This window comes from Anguilla anguilla, chromosome 5, assembly GCF_013347855.1.
Source record: "Anguilla anguilla isolate fAngAng1 chromosome 5, fAngAng1.pri, whole genome shotgun sequence".
In the NCBI taxonomy this organism is placed as follows: Eukaryota; Metazoa; Chordata; class Actinopteri; order Anguilliformes; family Anguillidae; genus Anguilla; species Anguilla anguilla.
Genome location: NC_049205.1, coordinates 8904882 through 8920795, shown reverse-complemented (window position 1 = coordinate 8920795; position 15914 = coordinate 8904882). Strand labels below are relative to the sequence as shown.

The 15914-nt window shown below is 42.1% G+C and overlaps 1 protein-coding gene across 2 annotated transcripts; it reads right to left on the bottom strand.

Annotated features, from left to right (window-relative positions):
* Positions 1–1291: 1291 nt before the first annotated feature.
* Positions 1292–14340, bottom strand: LOC118227930 (NACHT, LRR and PYD domains-containing protein 12-like). Of its 2 annotated transcripts, XM_035419007.1 has the most exons (10): positions 14177–14339; positions 12342–12439; positions 10862–11126; positions 9881–9976; positions 7761–9555; positions 6387–6563; positions 5439–5612; positions 4782–4955; positions 4431–4477; positions 1292–3838 (listed from the first exon to the last, which is right to left on the bottom strand). In XM_035419007.1, exons 2-10 carry the CDS (start codon positions 12375–12377, stop codon positions 3342–3344), a joined length of 3261 nt encoding a protein of 1086 aa, XP_035274898.1. In that variant the 5' UTR covers positions 12378–12439; positions 14177–14339; the 3' UTR covers positions 1292–3341. The 2 variants fall into 2 exon arrangements, with proteins under 2 accessions (XP_035274898.1, XP_035274899.1); XM_035419008.1 differs by lacking the exon at positions 9881–9976 and having other exon boundaries at positions 14177–14340.
* Between the last annotated feature and the right edge of the window lie 1574 nt (positions 14341–15914).

Sequence of the window (15914 nt, the reverse complement as noted above, 5' to 3'; positions counted from 1 at the left end):
TCATAAGTTCATAACTGCCCATCACAGGTGAGGTTTAAACTCCCTAAGCCCTAAATGGTTGCAATAATGTACAAGCTACATCTTTGGTTAATAAAGCAAGTAAAAAATGTCTTTATGACCCCAACTTCTTCAAAACAATGGTGAGTTAAACAGAAGCTTGCGAGACATATGGAGAGTCTAAGGTAAAGTCTAAGGTGCTCTTCAGCAGGGTTTTCAGGGTGTTTTGCACATGGCTGTGTTCACAGACATTAGCTGGACAGAAATACTATCACAGTACTATTTTTACAGTGCAGTAGATTTTGGCCCTGACAAGTGAACCTGCTTATTTTCGATTTAGCCCCTGCAAAGCCCACTGTGCTGTACTTTTATCTGTTTTCCCAATCTGTGTTTTTCTGACAGCATTTAGATTTAACATCATTTTACAGCATGTGGGAGTTTGACGAAGCATATGATTTGTAGGTGCAGAAATGAGTACAACACATAAAGCAGACAGGAAACAGAGTGGGTCAATGTGGGTCTGCAGAAGTAGGGCCCTGTGGCGAAACACTGTTCGCCGTTCACCATCTCAGACAAAACATCTGTCTTTCGGTTTGTGCTCAGCGTGGTAAACTGATATCTACACGCCCCAAATGGTGGTATTCAGACTTTGTTTTCTACTGCATTCAAACTGAACGCTAACGCTGCCACTCAGTTGTCTTTCTGCCACTCAGTGGGTGTAACCGCAGTGAATTCCACTCACTGTGACATCATGTGCATACCCTCTATTGTGTGAAGGTGCCTCCTTGTCACTAGCAAACAACAGTAAAATGCCTGAAAGCTGGTGTGTGATGGGATGCACTACCAACTGGGTAAAGGACCCAGAACTAAGTTGTTATAAGCTGCCAAACCGAAAAACCTGTCCTAACATTGGAGTCTAGTGGCGTGTCAGCTAGCAAGCTAGCTAGTATGTTACTGTCATTCGAAATAAGCTGGAGTTGGCTAGCGATGTTGTTTCAACAAGCTTGTAGATGGCTAAGAAGGGGAAGCTAAAATGATAGCTACTTAGCTAGTGTTAATAAAATTGCAGGTAAGAAGTAGCTAATGTTAGCTAAGTTCTAGCTGCCATGTACCTATGACCTTTCGGTTCCAAGCCCAGTTCCTTGCCCACTGCACTACACTGCTGCCCAGTGTAGTCTAGTAATGCATTCTATAAGGAAAAAAAAATTCAGATAGATTCCAATGATACCAAAGTGGCAATAATGTCTTTTTCAATACATTTCTTAAAAAGCAAATTACAATTGTAACAAGTAAGTTGATTTCGCATTCAAATGTTATCTTTATATCACTTGTTTTTCCTTCATTGCAAAAAGTGACAAATCAAGAAAGGCACAAAGATTGATTGAATAAGGTATTCAAGGGATATTGTTTGTGGGCTGTTGGGTGCTATCAGCTTTTTTTAATGACAGGAAAAAATGTAACTATTGGTTACCCAGCAAATATGCAATGAAACTGATACGCTGTTTCATAATCTGACATTTGTATAAGCGCTTTCTATAAGCACCAGCTATAGTCGCAAACTGCAAGTGTACCCTAAAGATTTTACTGTGCTCAAGTACGGGAGTGAACCAGTGTAGTTTATAGAGCCATCAGAAAACAAAAACTAATGTAGAGGTAGATGCTCTATGGTCTCTTAGACAATTAATAATTGCACTGTGCTGACTGAGACAGCTGCAACATTTCCTTACAAGAGCAGCCTTACGGTTTTCAGAAACATCTGCAAACATTTAAATGTACATATACATATAAATATTACATATACATCTACTGTACAGTATATGTAATATTTATATTGTCTGCACACCCAGCTCCTCAGTCAAATATTCTTCCTCCTCCTTGGAATGATCTGCTTCATCTGAGGAATATTTGTGACTGATGATGCTCTCGATCAAGTACATTTCTGTTCTGTCCAGGGCAGAGGTAGAGAGCAAACAAAGCAGCAAGATACTTGTGAATGGTCAGATGCATAAACCAGTATGTCTTCTTGTTCATACTTAGAATACTCTGGTTGTGTATTTGCAATGTTGTGAAATATTCCAGGATATAGCCATTTGCCAAATTATTTGGCTGTGGCTCACCCTAGACCTTCAGCGATGGAGTTGGCAAGTTATTGTGTGAATGAGTCAGTGATTCATTGAGGAAGGGTATATGTTATATTGTGTGTCTCTGTGACCTGACACTCTATCTGTTCCCTCCCTCGGTATAATGGGGGATCCAGAGGCCAGGCAGAACCTACTGCCAAACTCTTGCCAAACTTCAACAGTCATTACTGAGAGAAAGCCATACCCTTACCACTCCATTCTCCTCTGCAGTGACTCAGACTGCATGTTCATGTACATATTACATGGGATGTGCTGCATGGCAAGAGGCAACTCCCTTCTGGATCCCAGTTGGAAGATTTGCAGTTACACTGCAAGCTGTTACCGCTCTCCTCTAATTATAACTATAATGCTTGGATAAATCAGAGTAAGCTGGAAAAAACCTAAAAAATATTATTATGAGGGAAGAAAATTCTGTTTAGATGTGGCTCAGTCCAACAGTTGAGATCAGAATGCAACATTTTACAACATTAATGACTCAAAATGGCGCAGAGAAAGTAAATCCGCACTTAAGTCCAACTCTGCACATTCAGTATGGCTGGAATAACCTAGCACAGGGTGAAGGCTGGATCTCACCCAAGAGACACCCAAAGGTCCCCTAAAAAATTCACAACACCTAGGCGCGTTATAGTACCCATTCCCCAAAATCCCTGCTGTTTTATTTATTTATTTATTTTTAACTTCATTATTAATGTAGCACCTCTGCTTGAGCACAGACTTTCCGACATATGCAATTATAGGGGAACAGCAATTGCAATTTTCCCTTAAACATGCTAAAAGGCTGCTATTATACTGTCACAGTTTTACAGAGCAATTGTTGTAATACAGTTGTTTCACTATGTTGGAAATATTTCCATATTTTGTCTGTATTTTTATTTGCGTTCACACAAATGTTTCTCTCTCTCTCCTTTTCCGCGAACCTCCCGCAGGTGAACCATGAACCCACAACTATGAACTCTGCAATTTCTGCAGGTTTCCATGATTTGCATTATACTAGAACCTGGAATAAAATATATTTCATAGATACAACAGAAAATGGCTTTTTCAAACACACAAAAAACCATAATAATTTGACAGACATTAGTTTGTACATCACAGCCCTGTCACCCTTATTCAATTTATGTATTGCTCATTTGCGTGCACAAGAAAATGCTTTGGTTGACCTATTAACCTCTTTATATTATAAAAATATAAGTTGTCAAATATCTAGCACAGTGTCATAGTGGCATCCATGGCGAAAGCAAAAGCTGGGTAGAGGGGCCGAGTGAAGGTGACATGGAAGGTGTGCACGTGGACGGGCCCTTTGGAGGAGATCTTATAGAAGGCCAGGGCACCATTTTGCCAGTCCAGATACACTCCCACCCTGGATTTGTGTGGGGCATGTAAGGCCGCTACATGTGTGTACTTGTTATTATGAACGGCCGTGATCGCCTGTGGGTCGAACCTAATGGCCCACGATTGGTCATCTTTTCCAAGTGTGGCACGGGTGCTTGTGGGTTTCTGGTAGGCCACGCCCACCTCCAAGCTTAGTAACCCCCACTCTACCTCCCAGTAGTGACGGTCAATCAGCGCCTCCTTGCACAGCACTGGAGGAGTGTACTGTTCATTGCCAATCTTCTGTTTGCAATGCGCCCTCCTGTTCCCCTCAGACAGGACCACATTCGGAGCGGCAGTGCTGGGGTCCACGGTGAGGTGGCAATCATCTACCGGGTAACAGGCAATTAGAAAACAAAAAATCATATTTTGGCATTCGGTCCGCCGGAGAAGCAGATTGGTCTCGGCTACACCGGCTGGTGGAGAGAGCACACTCACCTGGCTTGCGTTAGCTAATCAGCCCGGGTGCTTAAAGGTGTGCTGCTCTCCACAGTTCGGGGCCGAGACCGGGAGCACACACAGAGTGAGCGAGTTTTGAGTTTCGTTTAATTTCAGTTTGTTTGAAGATGACAGAGAAAGTAAACCACCATCTAACAGTTTTAAACAATTTCTAACCATCTAAAAATCATTTTAATGGTTAAAGTTTTCATCTCCTATACTCATTGGTTTAAATGCATCCTTTTTACACTACTACATACATTCTCTGCTTAGACTATATTTACACAATGTATCTCATGCCAGAAAGAATAATGAATTTAACTGCCAAAGAGAAAGGATAGGGAAATAGGGTGGGGGAAGAGAAGTAGGCATGGAATGAGGGCACTAGACAATTAGGAGTATTGAGAGGCATGGTTACCCCAAATATCTACCTTGATACAGCACATATTTTCAACTCAAATGTTGAATAGTACTTAAACTTACATTTGTGCAGCCCTGGATTCATCCTGCACACTCCACCATGGTCCACACTGCAGGAACAGGAAGTGAGGGAAAAGAGAATTTTGAAAATTTCAGCTAAAACCAGTAATAGCTGGTCTGTTGTTGGTCAAATCTGGTTAAAGCTGGTTAAGATGGTAGAGTAATCTGGTGACCAAACTGGTAGACTAGGTGACTATAGGCGGGTGAACAGTTTGCTAAGCTGGTCGACCAGGTAAAACCAACCAGAAGTGCGGAAAACACCGCTTAAACCAACCTGACTTGCTTAATTTTCAGCAGGGAGATAAGAGACAGACGTGTAACAAATGACCAGGCATTCACACCCTGCCTGCTTACATCAGCTTCTCCAGGGCACAGTTGGGGTCCTGCTGTCTAGTAGACAGCACTTTCACTCCTAAGTCTCCGGGGTTGTTGTAGCTCAGATCCAGCTCTATCAGATGTGAGGGGTTTGAGTGAAAAGCTGAAGCCAGGGAACGACAGCCTGTCTCTGTGACTCCACAGCCTGACAGCCTGCAGAGATGTGATAGGGATATAAGGACTTCCACACGTCCCAGATGTGGGAGAATGCTAGTACATCAAGGCACTACTACCCTCACTGTGTCTCCTGAATTAACTAATTTCAATGTACAGAAGAAATATGACATATGAAAAGAGCTGATGAGAAAGACGCTTAACTTTTCTTTAAAGAGCATGTCCTACCTAAGACCTTCCAAACCACTTACCAACACGTTATTAGTATTTATTTGAAAAAATAAAGATTCATTTACAGTATGTAGAAAAATATTGTGAAAATAAAGGTTAAAGAACAATAATATACAATTAAATACCTTTTGCTGGTTATTCATAAGGCAGGCAATGCCCACCAGTTCTAACCAGACTGCACATCCGTGACCAACAGGCAGCATGAAATGTGGTTGTTTTCACAGTACCAACATAAATCAGCCTGATATCCTTTTTTTTTCTTTTCATCAAAAATCGTAAAAGGTTCCTCACCCCAGTTTCTGCAGTTTACAGAGGGGATCCTCCAGTCCAGCAGAGAGCGCTGTCACTCCAGAGTCCAGTAGGTCATTGCCTCTCAGATCCAGCTCTCTCAGCTGTGAGTGGCGTGAGCGCAGGACTGAGGCCAGATCATCACAGCAGCCCTTTGTGAGGTTACAGTCTCCTAACCTGTGGAGGGAAGAAGATATCATACACACAGTACCTTCAATCCTGCATGCTGAGAAGACCCCCCCCCCCCCACACACACACACGCACAGTGAAATTACACTCCCTCAGATTACTCTCACTGCTATGGTCTCCTGTCTTTGTGGTTGTGAGTAGGGCCTAAAGAAGGAAATTTGCCACAATGTGAATTCGGAGGAATGTGGCTAGCGTTAGCACTCTTATCCTCAAGGCATCACAGGGGGTGGTCGAACCTCAGAACTTATTTGATAATAACAACACCAACTATACCGCCAAGGATTAACAAGGAAAAGCTTGTGAGCACAGATCAATACCACGGTATGGTTAAAGACAGGTGTCTAAAACCCTAACATTGTATACCATCGGTAAACCAATGATCTCAAGAAAAAATATGAGAAAAATATTAGTTTTGCATAGCACGTAAGGTCAATTTATTTGGCAAGTAAATTATAAAAAAAATATTATTAATGTGCCTCCATGGAATTGTTGTTTGATATCATTGGCACATTTGAATAGGGGCTACAGAAGAGTCAATGGTAGCCTTGCAGTGCAGGGAGGGGGGAGCTAAAGGTTACAAAAGAAATCATGAATTTCTGTGGGCCTTAGGTATGACTTATGGCTGACCCACAGACCTTGATGCCCACAACAGTGAAGCAGAGCTGCGTGTGAAACAGATGATAAATAAACCGAGTTTCTCCTGAGGCTTTTTACGGTTTGGTAGCTGCAGGAAGCCCTTTGTGTTCCGCTGGTTCCACACACCCCAGAGTTTGTAGTCTGCAGTGGGGAGTCCGCAGTCCATCGCAAAGCAGCTTGCAGCCTTTGTCCCCCAGTTTGCTGTTGTATCCAAGGTCCAGCTCCCTCAGAAGGGAGGTGGAGGACTGCAAGACCACATTCACCAGGGCACACAGGGCTGGGGTGAGGTCACAGACCTGCAACCTGCAGACAAGAGACATTTCCCACCTGTTAAAAATCTGCACCTGCCAGTCACCGCCATGCACCAATCACCAAGCACCAATCAGCAGTTACCGAATTCCAACCATCTATCACCAAGCACCAACCACCAATCTCTGATCATGTCATGACTCACAGCCAAGAGGTAAACAGTCACATATCAACAGGCAGTCACCACAAGTCCCATGCAACCAGCCACCCATTAATAATTAGTTGCCAGTTTCATGTGAAAAGTGAGTACTTTTTGGCCTTTCATATTTGATGTGTGTGCTGTCTTGCAACCCAAGGTCGAACTCCACTCCTGAAACAGCAAATAAAATTAAAGTAGTTTTTCACGAGCCTGGTTTTGGAAATTAACTCATATATAATCACATGTAAAATGTATTGCTTTGGCATTGCTTCATTTTCCCAGTTATTCAAAAAATACATAACCAAATGCCAAATTTCATCGCCCTTTATTATCTAAATGTAAGAATTTTTTATTTTATTTAAATGTTTTTATAAATTGGTCATATCTAGTTGCTATTACTTTGTTAATCATTTAGTTTGTAATGTTTAATTAAATCTGGCATCTCCAGTCACACCTGAATTTGGAATATCCAATTTGTGAACTATGTACAGGCGTGTTCATCTATGCCCCCTGCTGCCAGACAATTGCTGCTCTCTTTCTAAACACAGGCCGTGTCCGAAACAGCCTCCCAAGAACTGTGTCCTCAAAATATATACTGTCTAATAAACATACTAGAGTACCTGCTATTTAGTGCATATTTTTTAGTGCGAGACAGACAAGATGCAAAAAATATCCTCCATACTATTTTCCAACAGTATAACCACAAGATTATTCTGTTATAAATGATTTCCACATTAAGGGAAATTTTGAATTGTAGTTCTCCAGTCTTTAGATAAAATAGGTGACGATTTTGTGTGTCCCTTCCTTGCATGACAGAGAAGTATTGCTCAGGTCTGTTTAACATTTTATTAGTATTTCCACAAAAATTGAAGAATTTGATTGAAACTGTTTGATGATGTTAGAACAGGGATGGGCAATGTCATTCTTGGAAGGCTTGTGTGTGAAATTAGCTAATTGCCCATGTACAGGCATGCAAGTTCAACTATATAAAACCGTGAGATATTTTATTTAGGTACACACATCCAAAGAAAATAGGGCTCAACCGTACTCACAAAGCTGTCCTGGTGTGCTTGAGAACGGGCAGCAGTCTGCGATATCCGGCCTGTGTCGAGTTGTACATCCTAAAATCAAGCACGTCCACCTGCTTCTCTGACATCACCAGCGCATAAGCCAGCGCTGAGCACTGATCTGGGCAGAGCTTTTGATTGGAGTGACCACTCGACTTCAGGAAACTCTGGATTTCCTGTACTAGAGAATCGTCATTGAGTTCATTCAGGCAGTGGAAGAGATTGATGGTCCTCTCTGGAGATGGGCACTTGCTGACCTTCTCCTTGATGTATTTGACCATTTCTGCGACCATCTGCGAGCTGCATTCTGTGTGTGGCAGCAATCCTGAAAGAGCTTTACTGTCCAGCGAGATTCCCAGGAGGAAGCGGACAAAAAGGTCCAGGTGTCCATTTGGACTCTGTAAGGCCTTGTCCACAGCACTCCTGTGTACTGCAGATAATTTTATCCCACCATCTGGACTGGTATGCTTTGACATGTCCAGATTTAAAGGGTTTTCTTTACCGTTTACATACAAGAAGTGTACAGACAAGGCGGCAAGGTACTCTTGAATGCTAAGATGCACAAAGCTGTATGTTTTCTCCTCATACATCACTGATTCCTCTTTGAAGATTTCTGTGTACAACCCAGAGTACTCTGGAGATTTGCTGACATCAATGCCAGACTCTTTCAGGTCTTGCTCATAAAATATCAGATTGTTCTTTTCCAAATGTTGAAAGGCCAGCTTTCCCAGGTTGACAGTTATTTCTTTATCAGTCTCTTGTATTTCCTTTGTGTTCGTTTCCATACCTCTATGGTACTTCTGGTTCTTTATCATAATTTGAATGCGCAGGAATTGCGTGTACATTTGAGTGAGAGTCTTAGGGATTTGCCCACCCTCAGATTTGTCCAGTAGACTCTCGAGAACAGTTGCTGAAATCCAGCAGAAGACTGGAATATGACACATGATGTGGAGGGTCCGTGATGACTTTATGTGTGAGATAATTTTGTTGGCCAGGTTCTGATCATTAAATCTATTCCTGAAGTACTCGTCTTTCTGTGGGTCGTTGAAGCCTCGCACCTCCGTTAGCCTTTGGATGCACTCAGGAGGGATCTGACTGGCTGCTGCTGGTCGGGATGTGATCCAGAGGAGAGCAGAGGGAAGCAGATTTCCCTGAATGAGGTTGGTCAGCAGCATGTCCACTGATAATTCCTCCGTTTCATCGTACCACGGCTCGTTGCTATGGAAATTTAAGGGGAGCCGACACTCATCCAGACCATCAAAGATGAACAACACTCTCCTGCTGTCGAGGTCCACCGCAGTGCAGTGTTTGATCTCGGGGTGAAAGTGCCGAATGAGTCCCAGCAAACTCAACTTTCTGTCCCTCATCAGATTCAGCTCTCGAAAAGGGAGAGGAAATATCAAATCAATACCTCGGTTTGCCTTGCCTTCCGCCCAGTCCAAAATGAACTTCTGCACAGAGACTGTTTTGCCGATGCCAGCTATTCCTTTGGTCAGAACAGATCTTCTCATGTGGTCCTCTTGTCCGGGCAAGGGCTGGAATATTTTGTTGCATTCAATTTGCACGTCCTGTGCATGAGTTTCTTTGGATGTTGACTCGATGTTCCAAACCTCATGTTCGGTATTGACCTGTCCGCATTCACCCTCGGTTATGAAGACCTCAGTGTAGACCTTGGTGAGCAGGGCCGACCGTCCGTGCTTGGCCACTCCTTCAAAGATATGTTGATATCTGTTCCTCAGCTTAGCTTTCAGCTTCTCTTGGTCTGCTCTCAAAGATGCATCTAAAAATAGGAGGATAGAAGCAGGGTTAGTTGGTTGTGGGTCCTGACTTAGCAGCAGTCTAGTGTTTAGCAGGCCATGACCATTGGTCAGTTCATAATTATTTACATGTATGGCACAGCAGATTATTCTTATTAATTCTGGGCACTTCGTGCTTTGTTTTGTGATTGAACAAAGTCTAATATTTGGGGCTGTGTGGATGTGTAGTAGTAGAAGTATTTATAAAATGCTGCAACGTTCCCTGGATGCCTGCATCTGCCAAATAAGATTGCTATGTCTCCGCAGTCATACTGTAAAAATATCTGATGTATGAAACTGTCAATTTACCATGTTCACTGACTGCAGGTGGGGGCTGTGGCTGACTGGCTGTAATGACCCCTGAAATCATTCCTCCAGGGGCCCTGGGGTTTTCCCCGTAACTGGCTGCCAAATGTGACAGGAAGAGTGTCAGGACACAGAGACACACACACACACACATGCACATACACACATATGCACATATATAAGCATGCGTGCACACGCACATACACGCACACACACACATACAAACACATTACATCACATTTGTTTGGCAGATGCTTTTATCCAAAGCAACGTACAATAAGTGAATGCCGAAGGTCACTGGAACAACTACAAGTCACAGGTCCGATAAGGTACAAAACTCATTATGTAACAGTTATTCATAGCCATTAACACATTAAATCCAGTTCACACAGTAAGTATAGCCTTGGTCAAAAAGTTATGGTAAGTCAAACTAGGAGGCATGACAATGTCTTGACTCTCACAAAAAGGACAGCTATATAAAAGGCATGCATAATGTTCTATTTCTTTCACTCTCTCTCTGTCTCTCTCTAGGGGATGCTACCTCCAGGTTGTCTGAAGAGCTGTTGGGGTGTGATGCTGTGTGGTTGAGTGTATATAAGGTGTAGGGGGATGTTGGTTATAAGTGGGGGGTTGGGAAGGGAAGTTTTATTTATTTAATTGTTTGTATGTGTTTGGGGTATGTTTGCTTCTTCGTAGGTGACATGATCGAGTATAGGCAGTCAAGTCACTCTCCCTCTCTCCCCCCCCCTCTGTTTCTCTCTCTCCCTCTCTCTCCCCAGCCCTCTGTTTCTCTCTCTCCCTCTCTCCCCCCCCCCTCTGTTTATCTCTCTCCTTCTCTCTCGCTGTATGCCTGTGCTGGGTACACGGGTTTGTTTTTTGTTATTGGGGCTGTTTCTTTGTGTGGTTTTAAAAATAAATAAAAATCTCTCTCTCTCTCTCTCTTGCTGTCTCGCTCTGGCCAAGAAGAAAAACAGAAGGTCTTACTGCTCTCCAATCCCCTCTGCAGTGTTACCGCTTGCTCATTCAGGTTCATCTTCTCCAGGATGTACAGCGTGACCTTCACAGCGCCCTCACTTCCATAGTGCACCAACATTTGTTCTGCAGTCTTGGTGCTGCTTGACCCCTCTAGGCATCTCCTTGAAATGGGATTGTATCCCTGTGGTGGTTCATGACTCAGATAGGAATGAAATCTCTCTAGCTGGTTGCTCAGAAGATCATCCAGACGTTCCAGGAGCAGAGAATGAACAATCTTGAGTGAAATAAAAAAACAATGTGAGACTAGTCAGAGAACAATGGGCCAATGTGCTTCTGGCCTCCGATTTCATATTAATTCATATTAACCCATGAAAAAGTACAGAGAGACACCTCGAGCCATACAGTGTTATGAAGCATAAAATTGTGAATATGACCTTTTTGTTGTGGGCTTGGTCCTTATGGGCTTTCGTAGATAAAAGATAAATAGATAAAATGCCTAAAAAAAAAACCTTCAGAGAAGAGTGGGGAAAATAGTAATTTACAAATGCATGCATACTGTTTTTCTATAAAATGCCTAATTTTAGCCTCTCCTGCTGTTGTCCACAAGCACAGAAATCAGCATCTTGAACCACAGCACACAGGACAATGGCAGATGCTGAATGATTCAGAAAGCACTGCTATCACTTCATTTCAGTTATGTAAGTAAACAGTACAGATTATACTTTCTTTTAAAAAGTATATTATAAAGTTTTCACTTTCCGCCTGTGTCTGATGAAGTCAGCTGTATTCATTGGTTTTTATAATGTAAGGTATGGTTAAGTAAAAGCTGAGAGTGATCTCCATTCTGTTTGGATTTTCCATTTCTCTGTTCTACCCGCTCTCTCATTCTCTGATTTGCATGTAGATGGAAATCTTGAAAATCTCTGCCACTTACCTGCTCCTCTCCTCCACAATCTCCAATGTCTGAGACATTCTGATGTACAGTTAGGGAGGACTGGGGTTAGTATTTTTATGACATGCCATGCTTTTGAATGTGATTCAGGCCTGAGGCAATCTGTTGAAAGAATGGCTCTGCAAAGTGTGCAATGGAGTTCTGATTGTAAAACACTGACAGCAATACAGAATGTAAGGAGCTCTTTGTATTTTTTCTAATTGCATACTCTGGGCTGTGGTGTAAATTTTCAGGCACGTTTTCTCATGGTCCTGTTGTCAAAAGAGCCTGATGCTCAGTGTGGAGGGAGGCACAGCACATGCGACCACATCGAGGCCCAGTCGTTCCCTTATTGAGCACATTCAATGAGAATGCGTGCTGCACCTGAAAGGGTGGAGTCCATAGGAACCACCATGAAAGAAGACAAGCTCTCCCATTTCAGAGATGTGTGGGAATAGGATGATTATTACGTTTCATGACAGCACTGTGTAGTTTGAGGCCATGTTAAAAGTGATGTCTTATATCAGATTTGGGGGGGGGGGGAGTCCCCTTACTCACCCTGTCCCCCTGGTACAGGGAGCCACAGCGCTTCATCCTTCGGTTTCCGGGGTGTCCCTACTTGCAGCTAGAGTGGAAACACATCACCCCCTCAGCATCTAACAGAAACAGAGGTCAAAGGTCACACTGTATGTCCGTCCGTCCGTCCGTCCGTCCCCCCCCCCCCCAATTCCACACCAGAGCATGATCCAGAGATTTTTTTTTTTCACTTAGTGTTTTGGTGAGGGAGTTCCTGGACAGTATTTCCCAATCCTTATCCTGGGGTATCGATGTATATGGCGTATTGGCGGGGGAAAGAGAGATTCTGTGGCTGTGGATTGTGGATCATTTATGACTGCAGTTCAGAATTGAGGAACAGGTTGGTTGAGCAATAGCTGTGATGATAGTCAAGAATATTACGTGTGCAGTATAAGGAATACTAGAATAAGAGCTGCCTGTCTTATAAGCTTCTGTTAAGTTAGACATCAGTATTTTTCATTTAAATCAAAATCATTGGCTGTTTTCATTACTTCCTTTATGTTAATGCAAAGTGTTAAAGCAAGGAAATCGTATTGCATATACAAGCATATACTCTCTGTGCATGTTTAAAAAACTCAGTTCCTAAAACTGTACTGACCACAAGCAATGAGGTTGTTTCATATTCATACAAGCGACTTGGCCCTTTGTATCTTTATATTGCCCGTTCATATTTTCTTTGGTTTCTGAGAATATTGCCTCAACTTATCGTGACAAAACCCTTAATCTAAATGCTTATAAAATCAAATGTGGGCTTTAAAACTGTACACAGCATAAAGCACCCTTCTTATGACGTTTAATGCCCTAAATCATCAAATGCAATACTGAGATAAGCACACAACACATATGAATGCATACTTTGTATAAATTTGAAGACTTACATAGAATCACTCATAATTCCAAGTTTGTAACTTTACTGTGCAAATTAACCATAACTTTATCTTGTTTTCACAACGTGCTTCCTGGACCACAGTTTTTGCCCAGGGACAATTGCTGAAATTAATATTTGAATTTGTTGTTAGCATTAGTTAGCACAAGTATTGACAGTAATTATACTTTGTGGAGCTATGTGACCTGCTACTATTATTTCCAATAGTCTTACTATGCAAACATAGCACATTTAGAAAATGTACTTACTTTCACTTTCTATGTTACTCTGACAAACTGTACATGTTTGACGAGGATAACATGCAAAATATTTGTTGAGTTTAAACAAATAGTAGATAACGTTCCCATTGTATACATTGTTCACACAGATATAAAAACACATTCTTACATGGCACAATTAAAACCAAGTAAGGCCAACATTTTTGAATACATGTAGAAAAACAATGGTGGCATTGCTTTAGAATATGGCTTCTATTTGTTCCATGAGAAATACGTGAAAGTTTACTTGTTACTTACATTTTTTAAAATTTGCTTTTTCAGATGTATAAAGCATGTGAATAAGCAAGATTTAAATTTTTATGTTGAAAACTGCCCCAAAAATAGTCTTCTTTCTAACAGGAAGTTCACTCCTCCCCATGCAGTGTTGCGGTCTTGTGAGGGTGAGCTTTCTTTTTAAATATAGTTTTAGATTTTTTTCCCCCATCATGTCCCGCAGTGCAACCTAAACTTTATAACTAAGTTTTTTTTTTTTTTTTTTTTTTAAAGAAGTTGAGCACATTCCTTTTTTAAAGGATTTTGAATCACACGATGCACTCTGTGTGAACTTTTGCACGTGCGACATACAGTTCTCTCCTGCTAAGGGACTGATGAAATTACTAACCAGAGTTTTTAGCCTGATCCCTACTCAATTTATTATCGTCATCTGTACTTACAGCAGGTCTTCTCTCCTTTCTTCTGTTGATCTTTTAAACCTGTTCCGCTTGCATTTCCTCTTTTCGGCGTTTCTCTCGTCTCCTCCCCTTCCCAGCTTACTCCACCCACATTATCGGACGTCCCACATTCTTTCCATAAAGAACTTATATGATACTTCAGCCGTGTGTGTGTGTGCGTGCGCGTGTGTGCGTGCGTGCGTGCGTACAGCCGTACGTACAGTTGATAAAAAGCTCTCTGCTCCAGAAAAAAATAACTTTTATTGGATTTGCAAATCTTTTTACCCGAAAAAAAAAAACTTAGGTTAAAATTCACACCAGAAAATAACACATCGCCTGTAAATATAGGGAACATAATTATGCGAAGCCTACTGTGGCCTGAATTAAATCCGGACCGTAACTGTGGCCTTTAGTTCCACAGATTGAGGCACAATTAGACACAGAAGAAAGGAGAAGACATTAGAAATTAATTTCAGGAGGCACAAAAAAAACTACTTAGCATGCTCGTCAGACTCCGGTCCACGCAGAGTTGGAATATCAACGTTCATAATGTAAAAGTCTTCCCCAGTATTTGTTCCAGTCACCTGGCTTTTCTTCTTAGCGCAGTTCCTCAGCCAGGAGGTGGTAGTACGCATTAATGAAATGAGCTGGGCTGGCTGAGTTAATGGGTGGAAGAAACACATGGCAGGAGCTTTGCTTTCTGACCACTGGACTTTCCACCTCTGCTGGTACTGATAAGGTGCAGAGGTGTCACTGGGGGGGTAGGGACCGCACCGGGTGTCACCAACCCTAGTGACGCCACTGATAAGGTGCACCAGCTGTGCAAAGAAGTGTGTACTGAAAAGCAAGTGTCCCTAAATAAGCAGTACAGTCTGCATCTTAAATGGGGGTTCATTGTTGGTGGAGCTAACATACAAACAGCACACGCACACAGCAGAAGTAATATGAGTTCTTTCAGGAAACAACCTTGCCGGAGGGAATGTGGGAACTCCACCTGAGTGGATGGAGTTTGCTGGGGGCCCCTCAGATCAGCCAGAAAGATATCAAAGTATCTTTGAAGGAGTGGCCAAGCACAGACGGTCAGCCCTGCTCATCAAGGTCTACACTGAGGTCTTCATAACCGAGGGTGAATGTGGACGGGTTAATGCCAAACATGAGGTTTGGAACATCAAGTCAGTATCCAAAAAAAAAAAAAACAGCTACAGAAGATGTGCAGATTAAATGCAACAAAATATTTAAAACATAGTGAAACAAGTGTATTACAACAATTGCTTTGTAAAACTGTGTCAGTATAATAGCAGCCTTTCAGCATGAATAAATGGAAATTGCAAGTGCTGTTCCATTGTATTTTTATATGTCAGAAAGTCTGCTCAAGCAGAGGTGCTACATTAAAATGAATCTGTTCATGGGTAAAAAAAAAAAAATTTAAAAAACGAATCTGTTCATGGGTAAAAAGAGAAAAAAAAAACAAAAGCAGGGATTTTGGGTCGGGGAATGGGCACTGTAACAAGCCTAGGTGTGTTGTTGTTGTTATAGGGAACCTTTGGGTGTATCTTGGGTGAGATCCAGCCTTCACCCTGTGCTAGGTTATTCCAGGCCATGCTGAAAGCGCAGTGTGATATCCTATTTATTTTCTCTGCGCCAATTTGAATGTGCCATTGATGTGGTAATAAATAAAAAGCTCTAAAAGCATTCTGATCTCAATTGTTGGCCTGAGCCACATATAAACAGAATTTTTTTT